Below are 17,646 nucleotides of genomic sequence, written 5' to 3' on the forward strand. Positions count from 1 at the left end.
TCTGGCTATTTGCGTTTCACAAATTTTCCTGGTACTCTTGAAGGCTTCACCCCTTGCACATCTTTGCACGCAAACACACCAACAAAAAAAGCCTGCTGTGAAACTTGCAGCTTTCCCCCACTTTCAAATTATGGGGCAGGGGCGTGTGTGTGTGTGGGGGGGGGGGGAATGTTTCGTAAGCCCTCCCCTCCCAGTCCTGATTTTGAAGGGAGTCAACCCTATAAACAATAAGAAACAGGAAACCACCAAAAGGGACAATTTAAATGTCCTTATTTACTGCCTTCCCAACCAGAGGAAGAAAAGATTTTGAAGATAGTAGGTATGTCAGCAGCTGGAAAGTTCTGGAAACAACCAGAATCTTCTAATTATCTTGAAATGAAAGGCTTGGCGAAGAGAGAAGACTTGCATTTTCGCTGTGCTTTTCCAACCCTTTCTGGGCCTGTATTCCTTTACTGCTCAGACCGCAGGCTTCACACACGATATCTTTCTATATCTCTCCCTTCCTGTCCTTTTTTCAAGAACTTTTTCCATGAACCTGTTATTAAGTTTTCCTGCTTTTACAGTACAACGAACCCTTTGGAATGCAACCCTACGGCTGCATTAAGAGAGGGATGGAATCACGATCACGTGACCTGTTAATGCCGCTTCACAAGGCCTTGGAAAAGGCCGCACTTGGAATGCTGCATCCAGTTTTGCTCCCCATATCGTAAAAAAGATGTTGAGAGTCTAAGAAAGAGCGCAGAGAAGAGCAACAAAGAGTGGGAGCTAAAACTGGGAGCTAAAACTTACAAGGAACGGTTGCTGGAATTGGGGGTGTCTAGTTTAATGAACAGAGGGACGCGGTGGCTCAGTGGGTTAGGACGCTGAGCTTGTCGATCGGAAGGTCGGCAGTTTGGCGGGTCGAATCCCGAGTGCCGCGTAACAGAGCGAGCGCCTGTTACTCGTCCCGGCTTCTGCCAACCTAGAAGTTCGAAAGCACGTAAAAATGCAAGTAGAACAATAGGGACCACTATGGTGGGAAGGTAACAGCGTTCCGTGCGCCTTTGGCGTCTAGTCATGCCGGCCACATGACCACGGAGACGTCCTTGGACAAGCGCTGGCTCTTCGGCTTTGAAACGGAGATGAGCACCGGCCCCTAGAGTCGGAAACGACTAGCACGCGTGTGCGGGGGAACCTTTACCTTTACCTTAGTTTAATGAAGAGAAGGACCAGGGAGGACATGATAGCAGTGCTCCATTATTTGAGGGGGTTGGCCCAAAGAAGAGGGAGTCAAGCTCTTCTCCAAAGCACCAGAGGGCAGGACAAGAAACAATGATTGAAAACTGATCAGAGAGAGAAGCAACCTGGAATTAAGGAGAAACTTCCTAACAGTGAAGACAATTAACCAGTGGAACAGCTTGCCACCAGAAGTTGTGGGCGCTCCATCTCTGGAGGTTTTTAAGAAGAGACTGGACAATCACCTGTCTGAGATGGTATAGGTTCTCCTGCTTGAGCAGGGGGTTGGACTAGAAGACCTCCAAGGTCCCTTCCAGCTTCTATTCTTATTCTTATTATTCTTATTCTTATTATTTTCCAAAGCCCCTGAAGGCAGGACAAGAAGCAACGGATGAAGACTAATGAAGGAGAGAAGCAAAATACAACGAAGGAGGAAATTTCTGACAGAACAATTAATCAGTGGAACTGCCTGCCTCCAGAAGTTGTGGATGCTCCATCTTATGAAGAGATTGGACAACCATTTGTCTGGAATGGCATAGGTGCCATAAGGTCTCCTGCCTGAGCAGGGGGTTGGACTAGAAGACCTCCAAGCTCCCTTCCAACTCTGATAAGGTTCTACGTTCTACTTGTTCTACATTCTCTGCAAACCACAGGCTTTTAAAAAAACTTTAAACTGCACCCTTCAGGCTGCTTTTAGCGTTCCTGTCTAGGTGGCTAGTCCTCAAGACTCTCAGAACCACTTTTTTTCTCTTTCCCAACCCTGCCTTGTGGGAACTGAAGCGATTTTGTCTTCTTAATCCAATTGGCACTTCCTTCTTTAAATGGGAGGGGAGGGGCGCGGAGGTCGTAAAATGTCTATCTGGGAATGATGGGAGGCACCATTTAACCTTTTCAAGCTAAAAAAAAAGGCAGTCGTTCGAATTCACTTAATCGTATTCCTTGCCCCTTTTATCACCACCACCCCCCCCCCCGCTTTCTCACCCAACAAAAGCACACACATTTTGTATTTCTTCCGCCCGTTTCCCCCCCCCCTTCTTCTTTTTGATTTTTTTTTAACTTCCAGCCCGTTAGAAAATCCAGTCCTTTTATTTGACACGCAAAACACACGCACACAATATTCGGGGGTGGGGGGGTTCTGGGTGTTTTTTTTTTTTTTGCTTCGGCCAGGAATCTTCCGCCCCCGCCAAGAAGACCACATGAGCGGTCAAAGTCAACGACCGTCACCCCCACACCACAGATCCAGAGGGGTCCTTGCCCCCCACCAGCACCCCGTTTTCCAACGGGGCAAACCGGCCCCGCCTTCTGCGCGGCCCCCACCCCACCCCTGGACAGCGCCAGGCTGGTCATTCCCAGATGCCTGGTCCCCGAAGGATCCCCACCCTCTCTTTCCTCCACAGATTGAAGTGGGGAGGGGGGGGGCGTGAAAAGCCTTCCAGCTTTAGCCCCTTTAGCCCCCCCACCCCCGTTTCGGAAGGCCCCCTTCGGCAGCCGACGCAAACGCCATCAAGTGTATTTTACGGGGCTGTGTCCCACGAGAGGTTTTTGATTTTTTTTAAAGTTTTTAACGTGTCTCCCCCCACCCCTCCCCAAGTTCGGAGTAGGAAAAGTCACCCTGAGCTGTGCGGATCCTTGGCCTGACTCCAGATGAAAAAAAGAGCTGGCCGCGGAGGAGCTGGGGGGTGGGTGGGGGGGAAAGGAGGGGTCCGGTTTCTTCGGAAGCCACGAGGACTAGAAACTTTTAACTCTCCTGGTTGGCGGAACGAAGAGCCAGCGCTGGGCAGAGGTGGGGACACACACACACACACACCCCACCCCGCCTGCCGTGGCACACGAATTAGTCTCAGCTTTCAACCACTGCTTGGCGAAACATCAACTCCTTCCCCCCCCCCGTCAAGAAAGTCGCTGCCCGCTTTGGATTAAGCCCCTCCAGGCCTCCAGCAGCCTCGGGTGGCAAGGCAGAGGGGTGCCAAGTTGCAGTGGGAAGGGGCTTCTGTGCCCCCCCCACACCTATGCCAAAAAAGAGGGGGGGAAAGGTCTTTTTACTCCAGCAACCAAGTTCCGAGTCGTTTTGGGGGGGGGTGTTTGCCTGGGAGAAGGGGTGGGGAACCCCAGCCTTGGGCGCCCCTCCAGCTGGGTCTCTGCATCCTGGCAGGCTGTCCCAGACGTAGCCCGAAGGGAGGGGATCCTCCGTGGCTTTGGCCCCGCTGGTGAGCATGGGGGGGGGGGTCTTTTCTGTTCTGTGCACCGGCTACGGAGCAGGGCCATCGCACACACACCCCCTCCCGTTCCCCCGGGGGCTGGCCCGTGGTTCAGACACTGGTTCGGCAAGTGGCCGGTTGGCAAGGCCGGGAGGAGACGGGCGGGGCCGATTTTTCCGACGTGCTGATCACCCACCGGTAACACTGAGTGACGCTTCGGCTTTTGGCCCGGGCTCCGCAGCGGGTACAGTAAACGATGCCCAGGGCCAGCATGACCACCAGGAAGACGGAGATGGGCACCAGCAAGGCCACCAGGAGCCAGCGGTCGTCCCTCTTCTGCCACCCTTCTTCCTCCTCCTCCTCCTCCTCCTCGGAAGCCGGGCCGGGGGTGGCCAAGGTGGGGAGGGGCGCCCTGACTCCCTCAACCACCGGCTCCATCTTCTCCTCCGAGGGAGCCGACGCTCCGGGGGATGGCGACGGAGGCGGCGGGCTGGTCCGAGACTCCCCCGTGGTCAGGAGAGGAGGAAGCTGGGAAGCGGCGGAGGTGGGATGGAGGACCTCGGGGCGACCCGGCGAGGACATCAAGCCGTGCTCCAAGGGAGAAGAGTCCCAGGCGCCGTCCAACTCGGGCGCCGGTGTGGCGGGCCTCGGAGGGGGAGGGAAAACCAGCCGGTCGGGCAGCGAGAAGAAGGAAGCGGCCGAATCCGAGGCGGCCGACGACGACGATCCGGCCTCCCCGTCGCGGAAGAGCGAGAAGCGGACCGGCGGGGCGCTGAGGTCGTCGTCCGCCTGCCGGGTGGTGAAGCGCACGTGGAATGGGTCGGCCCAGACTTCGGGCGGGGGGCCGTCGCGGCCGTCCGTCCCGTCCAGCGGGCTGCAGCTGATGCCGTCGGCCTCCAGGTCGAAGCCCTCGGTGCAATAGCATTCGAAGCCGCCCACGTAGTTCACGCACATCTGCTGGCACACGCCGGGGATCTGGCACTCGTCCGTGTCCACGCACTGGCCCGGCTCGTCCTCGGCGGGGCTGAAGCCCAGGTGGCAGCGGCAGAGGTAAGAGCCCTCGGTGTTCTCGCACTGGTGCTCGCACGGCGCCTCGGCGCACTCGTCCGAGTCCTCGCACTGGTGGCCGTCGGAAGCCAGCTCGTAGCCGGCCGGGCAACGGCAGCGGTAACCGTCGCCGCTCTCCGCCGCCTCCTCCTCCCCGTCCTCCTGAGCCACGCAGTCGAACTGGCAGGGCCGGTGGCGGCAGGGGTCGCGGGCCTCGCAGGAGTGGCCGTCGGAGAGCAGCACGTAGCCGGCGTGGCACTCGCAGGCGTAGCCCGAGCCCTCGTCCAGGCAGAGCTGCTGGCACCCGCCGTTGTCGCCCTCGCACCAGCTGGACGCCGACGCCGAGGCTGCCACCCCTGCCGAAGACGAGGCCGAGGCTCCCCCCGACGGCCCCGGGCCTCGCTCCCGACAGAGCGGCCCGCTCTTGGACCAGCCCAGCCGCCCGTCCTCCTTCTGCAGGCACAACAGGGACAAAGAGGCGCCGCCGGGGCAGCCCACCGATGCCACCGTCCCGAAGGGCACGAAGCGTGGCAGGGCCCCGACGGCAGCCAGAGCGGGCAGCGGCCCGAAGGGTGCGGCGTAGCTGAGGGTGGCCGCTTCCGCCTCCTCCAAGCCGGCGCACATGCCTCGGAAGGCGAAGCGGCAGAGGTAGCCGTCGACCGGGCCGGCGCAGGAGCCTTCCAACCACTGGAAATCGCGGTCGTCCAAAGCCACGCAGCGCGGCGCGGCGCAACCGGCTCCCGGGGCTCCCGGGGTGCCGACGGCTGCGCCGGCCCTCGCCCAGTTGCTGTAGGCCGTCTCCTGCTCGCCGGTAACCCAGCTGAAGCCTCGCAAGGGCCGCTGCGGGAAGCACTGGCGCGGCTGGCGCTGCAGCCCGATCCAGAAGAGACGGGGCGGGCCGGGCTGGCGGCTGCCGGCCAGCAGCTGGCTGACCTGGGCCGCCTCTTCGGCTCGCTTCAGCGTGGCCAGGTTGCCCCCCAGCTCTCGGCAGGCGCGCCAGGCGTCGAGGAAGCTGCGCGGCTGGCTGTAGAGCGCGTAGCAGCCGTCGGGATCGCAGCTGGCTTCAGGATCCGGCCGGACGGGCAGCGGCAACAGCTGGAACAGCTGGAGCAGCAGCGGCAGCCCCAGCGGGCCGAGCGGCAGCCGCGGGGCCAGCATGATTGTGCTGCGCGCTGGGCCTCCGGCGCTCTGACAAACCCGCCGCGGCGGAGCCCCCCCACCCCCCCACCCACCCCTTCCCGGCCTTCTTCCCCCTCCCCGGACGGGGAGGAGGCGCTCGGCTTGCCCGATCCCCGCCTTCGGACCTTCTAGGGCGCGGATCTGAACTGCTGCCACGAAGGGAGGAAGGGAGGGAGGGGAAAGGGGGAGGGAGGAAACGGGGGGGGGGCAGCCAGCCGGCGCTGGAGAAAAGGGAAGGGAAAGGCAAGCGGAGAAGGGTCCGTCCGCCGCCCCCTCCCCAACTTGCGGGGCGTCGGGCGAGGGGAAGCGGCTGCAGTGCCTTTTTTTTCTGATCTAACCGCTAGACCGCACTGTCGCTCGGAGTTGGAGGGCCTTTCAGGCTTCCAGCCTCTAATTTCAGTCCCTGCCATCCGAGGCCAGGAGAAGTTTTTAAGAAGAGACTGCACAGCCATTTGTCTGAAATGGTATAGGGTTTCCTGCCTTAGCAGGGGGTTGGACTAGATGACCTCCAAGGTCCCTTCCAACTTCTTCTTCTTCTTCTTCTTCTTCTTCTTCTTCTTCTTCTTCTTCTTCTTATTATTATTATTATTATTATTATTATTATTATTATTATTATTATTATTATTATTATTATTATTATTATTATTATTATTATTATTATTATTATCATCTTCACAAGATAAAAGAGGAAGGGTGTGTGTATTTGTGTGTCCTGGCTGGGCTTCCAAGACTAAAGTTGAGGGGCTGCCACAGAGAAGAGAGAGGGGGAGGGGTGTTCCACCTATTCTCCAAAGCCCCTGAAGGCGGGACAAGAAGCAACGGGTGGAAACCGATCGAGGAGAGAAGTAAGCTGGAACTAAGGAGGAATTTCCTGAGGACAATTAACCAGGGGAACAGCTTGCCACCGGAAATTGTGGGTCTGCTCCATCACTGAAGGCTTTTAAGTGGAGACCAGACAGCCATTTGTCTGAAATCTTACAGGGGTCTCCGGTTTGAGAGCGGGTGTGTGTGTGTGTGTGTGGACTAGATGACCTCCAAGGTCCCATCCAACTTCCTTATTCTATGTTTTGGGTGGAGGTTACTGTACCCGGAGAAGTTAAGAAGAGCTGGAGGTTTGTTTGTGTGTGGGAGGGGGAGCATCAGCTTGAGACCCTTGGGAAGCAGTAAACCCTGGTTAGCAGGGCAGCTGAGTTGAAGTGTGTTAAAGGTAAAGGTAAAGGTTCCCCCGCACATGTGTGCTAGTCGTTTCCGACTCTAGGGGCCGGTGCTCATCTCCGGTGCTCATCTCCGTTTCAAAGCCGAAGAGCCAGCGCTTGTCTGTGGACATCTCCGTGGTCATGTGGCCGGCATGACTGTGTGCCAAAGGCGCACAGAACGCTGTTACCTTCCCACCGTAGTGGTCCCTATTTTTCTACTTGCATTGTTACGTGCTTTCGAACTGCTAGGTTGGCAGAAGCTGGGATGAGTAACAGGCGCTCACTCTGTTACGCGGCACTCGGGATTCGACCCGCCAAACTGCCGACCTTCTGATCGACAAGCTCAGCGTCCTAACCCACTGAGCCACCGCGTCCCTATGTGAAGTGTGTTACTGAGCTGCAAAGAAGCCAAGCGGTTGCCTTCAAACCACAATTGGCAAAATCTGGGAGTGGTACAAGGTCGCCTGTCTGGAGGGCGTCTGTTGCAGAAGGAAGCTGTAAGCAAAAACTCTTGCCCATCCCAGACAAGATGGTTAAAAACAATTGCTGGCAGGGGGGGGCAAGGGGAGAGACATTATTTGGGAATGCATTGTGGCTTAACCTACTAGTCCCCACCCCCCACCCCGTCATACCCCTGGTTGAATTCCAGCAGTTAAGATTCCCAGCTGTAATGCAAAGCTGGATTTGCCTGCTGCCTTTGGGGGTGGCTATAAAGATAATAGGATAATAAATCAGGGTTTCTGAATCTGGGCGACATTAAGATGGGTGGACTTCATCTCCCAGAATTGCCTGGCAAAGTATGCTTGCCCGGGGATTCTAGGAGTTGAAGTCCATGTATCTTAAAGCATGCTGGCTGGGGGATTCTGAGAGTTGAAGTCCACCCAGTGTTAAAGCATGCTGGCTGGGGGATTCTGGGAGTTGAAGTCCGTCCAGCTTAAAGCATGCTGGCTGGGGGATGCTGGGAGTTGAAGTCCACCCATCTTAAAATATGCTGGCTGGGGGATTCTGGGAGTTGAAGTCCACCCAATGTTAAAGCATGCTGGCTGGGGGATTCTGGGAGTTGGAAGTCCACCCAATGTTAAAGCATGCTGGCTGGGGGATTCTGGGAGTTGAACTTCCTGCATCTTAAAAGTTGTCAAGTTGTCCTGGGAAACAGGAAACCTTTACAGACCTGACTTTGCGCTAAGCTGTGTTTGCATGCCTCCCCTGCCAGAATTCCTCTGCTACAAGCTACCAGCATCTGCCAAGGATTCCACTTTCACAAACTCCATCTGCTCTGCTTGTTAACTGGCTCAGGGGCCTAATATCGCGCATTCGTGCCATGTCTATCATACCTGGGCATCAGCTGGGAAATGACGGAAAAACCGGCGGAGAAAATGCACGTGATCAATCTGAAGAGTGAGCAACTCTTTTAACACCACACACACACACACACACACACACGCTGTGCTTTGCAGTTTGCTTTGGCACGCTCTGAATTCAATCTCAAGCCAGTAACCCCGTCGTGCATCCAAAGCCCATTCTGCATAGGTAAAATCAAAGCATCTCTGGCACGGAATGTGGAGATTCGGAGACACGTCCGTCTATTTTTTTTGGCAAGGGGGAAATTGGTTTGGGTCTCTGCCCAACAGACTACATTTCACTTGGATGAAACCGCACCACACCATCACCAGGGCCTGCAGCAGGATGGGTGGGCCAGCCCAGAGAGAGCAAGGAATTAAGCAACAATGCTTTTTCCATCCTAAAACACCCCTCTAATTTCAGGGTAATTAATCCAGGATTAAGTTGGGCTGGGAAACCATCTCTCTCTTGATCTCCTGGAGGAAAATCCGGGCTGTGTTTTACTGCCAGGTTTTCCTAAACTTTTATGCCCAGCTTGTCATGATAAGATAATGCCTTCTCCATCCTGTTTAATGTTGTTGTTGCTGTGTTTTTTTGTTGTTGTTGTTTTTTAAATGCCACGGGTGTCAAAGAAGGGCCAGGGGGGGGGAGAAAGAAACGCAGTGACTCAGAGAAATTGGAAAGGGTTTTTCTAGCTCACTGGAGATGAAGTAGAAAAACAGAAGCCCCTTTTGCCGGAAGATGATTTTATTTCTTTATTTTTCTTTTACATCATCGTAAAGTTGAGTTTTTGCACAGCGTGACCAGGAACCGCTGCTGACCAGATGTAGCTCAGCTACTGCATTTAATCACAGTCTGTAAAATCTGAAGGCGATAAGAGGCAAACCGGTTGGAAAGCTGATGCCTTAAAATGCAAAATGGAGACTCAAGAAGGCAGGACGGGAAGCAACGGAGGGAAATTAACCAAAGAGAGAAGCAACCTGGAACTAAGGAGAAACTTCCTGACAGTGAGGACAATTCACCAGTGGAACAACCTGACTCCAGAAGCGGTGAATGCTCCAACTCTGGAAGTTTTAAAGAAGAGACTGGACAGCCATTTGTCTGGGATGGTATAGGGTCTTCTGTTTGAGCAGGGGGTTGGACTAGATGACCTTCAAGGTCCCTTCCAGCCCTAGGATAACTAACAGAGCTGGAAGGTCTTCCAGCTAGGTTCAATGGGATGAAGCTGGCGCGGTTCACGCGGCATGCTTGAGGCTCCTTACAGAAAGACCTAGCAGAATCAGAATCAGAATAGAATGTTGTGATTCAGGGTCAGCCTGTGGGTTCGGCAGTTGGGTCGGACAACTCAGAGGAGGAGGGGGGTGTTGAAGACCTTGCTGAGGGGGTTGAAGATCTTGCTGATGATAGCCCTCAGGCAGCCCCCTCCCACTTGGTCACCATGGAGACCCAGCTGTGTGAGCCTGACAGTGTGGATGATGATGACCCACAGCTGGCCCTGTTCAAGGACGCCCGACGCAGGAGGCAGTCAATCAGGAGTAAACAGAGGAAGGCAATGGGGCTTCTCGGAAGGAGGCAGAGAGAAGCCACGCCCTGAACTCTTTATAAAGGGAATGTGTGGGGAGGGCTGGTTTGCTGAAAGCAACCGCTCAGATAGTGTTTCAAAGCTCCTGTATCTTGGTTGTGTCTTGTTTGTTTTTGTAGTAATAAATTTGGCAGACGTTAATCCAGCCTCTTGCCGTTTGTAAAGGGGTTGTCTTTTCTGCAGGGCCGGTAGCAGGCTGGTACAGAACATAGAAGCTGGAAGGGACCTTGGAGGTCTTCTAGTCCAGCCCCCTGCTCAAGCAGGAAACCCTATACCATTTCAGACAAGGGGTTTGTCCATTCTCTTCTTAAAAACCTGTAGTGTTTTTAAGACTTCTGGAGAGAAGTCCTTCCACTGGTTCATTGTTCTCACTGTCAGGAAATGTCTCCTTAGTTCTAGGTTGCTTCTCTCCTTGATTTTTTTCTCTTCCTAATAGCAATAGCACTTAGACTTATACATTGCTTCACAGTGCTTTACAGCCCTCTCTAAGCAGCTTACAAAGTCAGAATATTGCCCCCAACAATCACGGTCCTCATTCTACTGACCTCCGAAGGACGGCGTTCTAATCTTAAGCAGCGTTTCTCCACTTCTGGGCTGTCCCATCACTGGAGGTTTTTACGAAGAGTTTGGACAGCCATTTGTCTGGGAATGGTCTTCCTGCTTGAGCAAGGGGCTGGACTAGAAGACCTCCAAGGTCCCTTTCCAGCCCTCTTCTGATTCTGATTCCTCTAAGGTGCCTCAGGCAGGCTGTGTGACCCCTGGCAGCTTCGTCCCGTTGAATCTAGCTGAAAGACTGGCGGGCAGAGAGTGGAAATTTGGGGAAGGGGCCGAGAGGGCCCTGTCAACGCACGGAGGAAATAAATGGAATTCCTTTAGCATGGGAAGACCCGCTCCCTCCCTCTGTGTGTGTGCGCACGTGTGCGTGTGCGCGCGTGTGCGTGTGCAAGCATTCAAATGTGCATTTCAGAAAGCCCGGCTGGGTTCAAACCGATTCATGGAAGAACACGGCTTTGCCATGGAGAAGATTCACGAAGCCTTCATTCGGGCCTCCGCCCGTCCCTTTTTCTTTGTTCGACTGGCTTTGCGGCTTCGCCTATATTTTATATGCCCCAGAGAGAGCCCGTTGCTGCTCCCTCCAGAGAGGCCTACTTGAATATTTCTATTTATTTCTTTGTCGAGCTTCAAAAGCCGTCCAAGTTTACAGTGGCTGAGCTGCGTACGGTCTTTTAAAACAACAGAACGCTCCAGAGGCTGAGAGAGCCATAGATATGTGGCCTCAACACCCTCCCATTTTCCCAAAGGAGAAAACACTCCTAAAGTGGGGGTCTGGGGGGTGGGGAGAAGAGCCAACTCTACAAAGGACAGCCTTCTGGAACAGCCACCCTCCCTCCGAGATTTGAGCAGGTAGGGGCAATCCCAGCGGGCATGGGAGCTGTTCAGGGAACTGCAATGCAGTAGGGCATCTCTCCTGGATTCAGTCAATGGGACCCGAAGCATGCCAAATCTTTTTTTCTTTTCTTTTCTTTTCTCTTTCCTTCCTTCCTTCCTTTCACCATCTCCTGGTGATTGTCCCAAAGTCACCCAGCTGGCTTTCATGCCTAAGGCCAGACTAGAACTCACCATCTCCTGGCGATTGGCCCAAAGTCACCCAGCTGGCTTTCATGCCTAAGGCCGGACTAGAACTCACCGTCTCCTGGTGATTGGCCCAAAGTCACCCAGCCAGTTTTCATGCCTAAGGCGACACTAGAACTCACCGTCTCCTGGCGATTGGCCCAAAGTCACCCAGCCAGTTTTCATGCCTAAGGCGACACTAGAACTCACCGTCTCCTGGTGATTGGCCCAAAGTCACCCAGCCAGTTTTCATGCCTAAGGCGACACTAGAACTCACCGTCTCCTGGCGATTGGCCCAAAGTCACCCAGCCGGTTTTCATGCCTGAGACGAGACTAGAACTCACCGTCTCCTGGCGATTGGCCCAAAGTCACCCAGCCGGTTTTCATGCCTGAGGCGAGACTAGAACTCACTGTCTCCTGGCGATTGGCCCAAAGTCAGCCAGCAGACTTTCATGCCTGAGGCAGGACTGGAACTCACCGTCTCCTGGCGATTGGCCCAAAGTCACCCAGCTGGCTTTCATGCCTAAGGCCGGACTGGAACTCACCATCTCCTGGCGATTGGCCCAGGGTCACCCAGCCAGTTTTCATGCCTGAGGCGGGACTAGAACTCACCGTCTCCTGCTCACCCCACCCCCACCCTCCTTCCAAAGCAGACAGATTTAATCAGCCTGCTGTTTCGTTCATTGCTACCTCTGGAGCGTGTTTTGACAACCTGCCATCTTAGGCTGCGCATATCTTAAACTAAACAAGTCATTGGCTGTGAAATCACCCAAGTGAGAATAAATTCTTTTGCCGACGGGAAAAAAGAAAGAAAATTTAAGGGACTTTCATGCCGATCGGCTGAGCATTCTGTCACGTCTTGGGGCTCGGTTGGAAGAACCTCCCTGCGTTGCTGCCAGCCAGTTTCGGCTTGGTTCTTTGGACCACCAAGCCCATAAGCCTCTAATCAGGAAGGAGACTTGGAAGTCAAAAATATTGCCAAACGGTCAATCCCTGGGTTGGCTGGCTGCAGCTTTCTTTGGGAAGTCCAAGGATGGTGTGAATGAGTTGAGTGTTGCCCATCTGTTGCGATCTGTGTCCTAGGTTTCGATCGAAGTCCCTGGGCCAAGACAGGATAGGACAGGCTGGCGGGAGGGCCGAAACGACCAATATTGCAAGATTATATTTCAATGGTTTCCTTTAGGAAAGGATGTTTGTAGGTCAGGGTTGAAATGAGGGGTCCTTCGTGCTCTCTGAGCTGGGTGGTTTTCTTGCAGACATTTCATCACCAAACTAGGCAACATCATCAGTGCTAGAAGGAAGGGGATTTGCTTATTTGAGCATTGATGATGTTACCTAGTTGGGTCATGAAATGTCTGCAAGAAAACTACCAAGCTCAGAAAGCACCAAGGTGCCCAGAGCCATTGTCGTCGTCGTCGTCCTCCTCCTCCTCCTCCTCCTCCCCTCCCTTCTAGCACTGATGATGTTAGCTAGTTGGGTCATGAAACATCTGCAAGGAAACCACCCAGCTCAGAGAGCACCAAGGACCCCACATTTCTTCTCTTTCTCTCTTTCTCTTTCTCCTCCTTTTCCTCCACTCCTCCACTCCACAAACCCTCCTCCCTTCTAGCACTGATGATATTACCTAGCTGGGTTATGAAATGTCTCTGCAAGAAAACCAAGCTTAGACAACTAGAGACCTCCACAGCCACCAACTCTGTTACATAACTATGATATTCTGCTGTTTTATTTATTTTATTTTATTTATTAATCCCATTTATATCCCGCCCTTCTCCGAAGACTCAGGGCGGCTTACAATTTTAAAGCACAAATCAATGCCTTCATTCTATGTATAAAAAGGTAAAGGGTAAAGGTTCCCCCGCACGTGCGTGCTAGTCGTTTCCGACTCTAGGGGACGGTGCTCATCTCCGTTTCAAAGCCGAAGAGCCAGCGCTTGTTCGAGGAGGTCTCCGTGGTCATGTGGCCGGCATGACTAGACGCCAAAGGCGCACAGAATGCTGTTACCTTCCCACCGGAGTGGTCCCTATTTTTCTACTTGCATTTTTACGTGCTTTCGAACTGCTAGGTTGGCAGAAGCTGGGACGAGTAACAGGCGCTCACTCTGTTACGCGGCACTCGGGATTCGACCCGCCAAACTGCCGACCTTCTGATCGACAAGCTCAGCGTCCTAACCCACTGAGCCACTGCGTCCCTTCATTCTATGTATATGCCTGCTTATTAGGGCTTTCGCCCGCCCCCCCCCCAGCGGCATTATTACAAAGTCAGCTTATTGCCCCCAACAATCTGGGTCCTTGGCTAGAGTCAAAAAGCAAAGAAACCATGCTCCCTTCCCAAAGCTGTGGATCACACTCCCCATATGCCGCAGCTAGAGAGAGATAGGCCCTGGAGTCCAGCCCAGCTGGATTGCAACAAAACTTTGGCAACAGCCAGACTGCTTGGAAAGATGGCTGATAATTTGCCAACCATTTGGGGGGAACACTCCAACATCACAGTCCATTAATTTTGCCGGGAGTGTGTTTTGTCTTTTGTTTTTCCCCTCCATTTTTGCTCTCTGACTTCAAAGCTGCTGCATGAAGTTGCTCCTTCCCTTTTGACGTGGCTGGTCAGGTTTTTCCGCTCGCGCACTGGGGCTTATTTTGAACAGCTCGTTTCTTTTAAAGGAAAAAAAAAATCATAATATCATTCTAATAAGACAGCCTCCTGCACCTTTGGGACAGGGTGGGATGGAGAGAGAAAGAAACAGTTTGTCCTTTCAAGATTTGTGGCTTCACATCGGGGCAAAGATCCGGCCCGTTTGGGCCATGGAGCATCACCCTGGACGGAGGAGCGTGTGCGGGAAACTTCCATGAATAAGCAGAATAGCATCGCAGAAGTCCCTTAGCAGCAGGCCCAAACGATGAGGTTATATCGAAAAAAAGTCCTGGCACGGAGAATCACATGCAGTTTGTCTCTTCTCAGTGTTCATCGCAACTTCGGCTTGCACAGAATGCCGGATGGAGAGGGACTGTGATTTTTCTGCCCCCCCTTTCCCCCCCCCCGGCTGCTTTCCAGCATCCTGAAATTGGGTCGAAAGTTTTACAAGTTGGGAGTTTTCCCATCTGCCCAGGGTGGAGAAAGGAGAGAATGGAGGGGTGGCTGGTCCCACCCACCCCTTCAACTTCTTTTTAAAATGATCTAGATGAGGATCAATGTTAAAACATTAGTTAAGTAAATAGAAGCACTTGGCAACACAAGAGCTAGTTGGGCCACACTTGGAATATTGCGTCGAGTTTTGCTCACCATATTATAAAAAAAGATATGGAGACTCCGGAAAGAGTGCAGAGAAGAGCAACAAAAATGATCAGGGGGCTGGAGGCTAAAACGTATAAGGAACGGTTGCTGGAATTGGGTATGTCTAGTTTAATGAAGAAGGGACGCAGTGGCTCGGTGGGTTAGGATGCTGAGCTTGTTGATCAGAAGGTCAGCAGTTTGGCGGGTCAAATCCCAAGTGCCGCGGAACAGAGTGAGCGCCTGTGACTCGTCCCAGCTTCTGCCAACCTAGCAGTTCGAAAGCACGTAAAAACGCAAGTAGAAAAATAGGGACCACTCCGGTGGGAAGGTAACAGCGTTCCGTGCGCCTTTGGCGTCTTGTCATGCCAGCCACATGACCACGGAGACGTCCTCGGACAAGCGCTGGCTCTTCGGCTTTGAAACGGAGATGAGCACCGGCCCCTAGAGTCGGAAACGACTAGCACGCATGTGCGGGGGAACCTTTACCTATACCTAGTTTAATGAAAAGAAGGACCAGGGGTGACATGATAGCAGTGCTCCATTATTTGAGGGGCTGCCCCAAAGAGGAGGGGGTCAATTTATTTTCCAAAGCATCTGAAGGCAAGACAAGAAACTATGGATAGAATCTAATCAAGGAGATCAAAGCAACCTGGAATTAAGGAGAACGTTCCTGACAGTGAGAACAATTAACCAGGGGAACAGCTTGCCACCAGAAGTTGTGGGTGCTCCAACACTGGAGGTTTTCAAGAAGAGACTGGACTGCCACTTGTCTGGAATGGTATAGGTTGGACTAGAAGACCTCCAAGGTCCCTTTCAACTCTGTTATTCTATTCACTTGCAGCCATTAGAGGACGGTCTGATTTACACCCCACGTTTGCAATCCGGCTGGGTTCCCACAAGACGCTGATCCACGAGTCCCGAAATTTATTTTAATGAGTTCACCAATTTCTCACCACTTGTTAGCACTGAGCTTGGTCTGCAAATCTGCCGGTTAGCTGAGTTACTGGATAGTGGTCTTGAACTGAACAAGGGGCTGGACTGGATGAGCTTGAAGGACCCTCCCAACTCTGAGTAGAAAGAGTTTGTGTGGTTCACACAACAGGCTAGAAAGAGGGAGACCATGAGTTCTAGTCCCGCCTTAGGCATGAAAGCCAGCTGGGTGACTTTGGGCCAATCACCAGGAGACAGTGAGTTCTAGTCCCGCCTTAGACAAGAAAGCCAACTGGGTGACTTTGGGCCAATCGCCAGGAGACGGTGAGTTCTAGTCCCACCTTAGGCATGAAGGCCAGCTGGGTGACTTTGGGCCAATCGCCAGGAGACAGTGAGTTCTAGTCCTGCCTTAGGCATGAAAGCCAACTGGGTGACTTTGGGCCAATCACCAGGAGATGGTGAGTTCTAGTCCCGCCTTAGACAAGAAAGCCGGCTGGGTGACTTTGGGCCAATCGCCAGGAGACAGTGAGTTCTAGTCCCACCTTAGGCATGAAAGCCGGCTGGGTGATTTTGGGCCAATCGCCAGGAGACGGTGAGTTCTAGTCCCGCCTTAGACAAGAAAGCCAACTGGGTGACTTTGGGCCAATCGCCAGGAGACGGTGAGTTCTAGTCCCGCCTAGAAAACCAACTTGTTTATTTTGGGACAGTCCCTCTCTTTCAACCCAACCCACCTGGCAAGGCTGTTGTTGTGTGGAAAACGAGAGAAATGTATTGGATAATTTCACTAGCCTTGAATTATTTGTAGAAATAATAAAGGTGGGATACAAATCAATAAATAAATTCTCAGCCAGCCATGGACAGCCGGAAAAACAAAGAAATAAACTGTAAAATGACTACAGCAGCGTCAGGAATATGAGACGCGCTGATAGAATGGCTCATGCACAATGCAAGGTTGCGTGTATTATCCCCTTCTCTCGTTTTTTTGGCAAAGGCCGAGGGAAACGAGACTTTTACACACTGTTCCAGTGCAAAGTGGAAGCTGATTCTTCCTCTCAGAAAAATAAACACACTACATTCCTTCGGGGATTGTCAGGGCCGAGTTGCACACTCAAACATGGGACGTTTCCCAGTTCCATGCTGAAAAGAAGCTGCGGCAAGCCAGAAAAGTTACAGGACGCTCCGAACGAGTGGGCTGAAACTCCCAAAGGGCTTTTGAGAATGCAACCCCCCCCATTTCTTCCCCAACTCCATTTTTCCCTGGTACAAATCGTAGCACCCCATTGTTCATCTGGTTCTTCTCCAAGCAGCCCCCAGACTCATGAAAGAGAAAGGGGCGACTCAGAAGAGAATCCAAGGTTGGAAATATATATATGTATATATATATATGGGGGTGGAGGAGAGGGTTAGTGCTGGAAATTACAGAATTTTATTCCTGGATTTGTTTTTTTCAAAAAAGGGTTTAATGTGCCTCCCGGTGGCTGAAGAGGCAAATTGCATCTCACCTATTTTTGACCTGGTTTTATTTTGACTATTATTATTTTTTATGTATTTTTAAGTTAGGGGCTTAAAAATGGTGATCAAGTGAAAACCTTGGGGGGGAGGTCTTAGTTTATTGATTCGTGGGGAAGGGGGAATCGTGTGACCGAGCTTAGTCTTTGCTACCCGAAGGGATCCATCCCGTTGGAGGCCAAAGGCTAAAGCAGGAAGGCTTCCGCTGTTCTTAGCCACAGTAATGGAACGTCCATCTGCAGGAGAAGTCTATCTGTAAAGATACAATCACCAGGCACACGAAGACGCCTGCCATTAAATTCAGCTTCAATCGTTCAGAGCTGCAATGAAAATTCCCAGGGATAATTAAATGGCTGCAATGCGATATGGAAAATTCAAATTCTTTGCTCATATTCTGTAGCCTTCGCTAGAGGCAAGGGATGCCAAAGTCTTGACCCAGAATGGTTGGGTTTTTTCCCCCTCTTCCGGTTGAGTAAAATGTATTCAGGTTGGCTGGCATTAAGCTTTCTGCTAACCTCTGAGTTTTAACCATGGATTACTGACAAAGCCAGCATTATCAGGAGTTCCA

At 52.7% G+C, this 17,646-nt stretch overlaps 1 protein-coding gene across 1 annotated transcript; it reads right to left on the minus strand.

The window, feature by feature from the left end:
* Nucleotides 1–2,555: 2,555 nt before the first annotated feature.
* CD248 (CD248 molecule) lies at nt 2,556–5,657 on the minus strand. The gene has a single exon (XM_081340173.1). It carries the CDS (start codon nt 5,616–5,618, stop codon nt 3,525–3,527), a length of 2,094 nt encoding a protein of 697 aa, XP_081196299.1. The 5' UTR covers nt 5,619–5,657; the 3' UTR covers nt 2,556–3,524.
* Between the last annotated feature and the right edge of the window lie 11,989 nt (nt 5,658–17,646).

The sequence above is a fragment of the Vipera berus genome, assembly GCF_964194415.1.
Source record: "Vipera berus genome assembly, chromosome: 16".
NCBI classification, from domain to species: Eukaryota; Metazoa; Chordata; class Lepidosauria; order Squamata; family Viperidae; genus Vipera; species Vipera berus.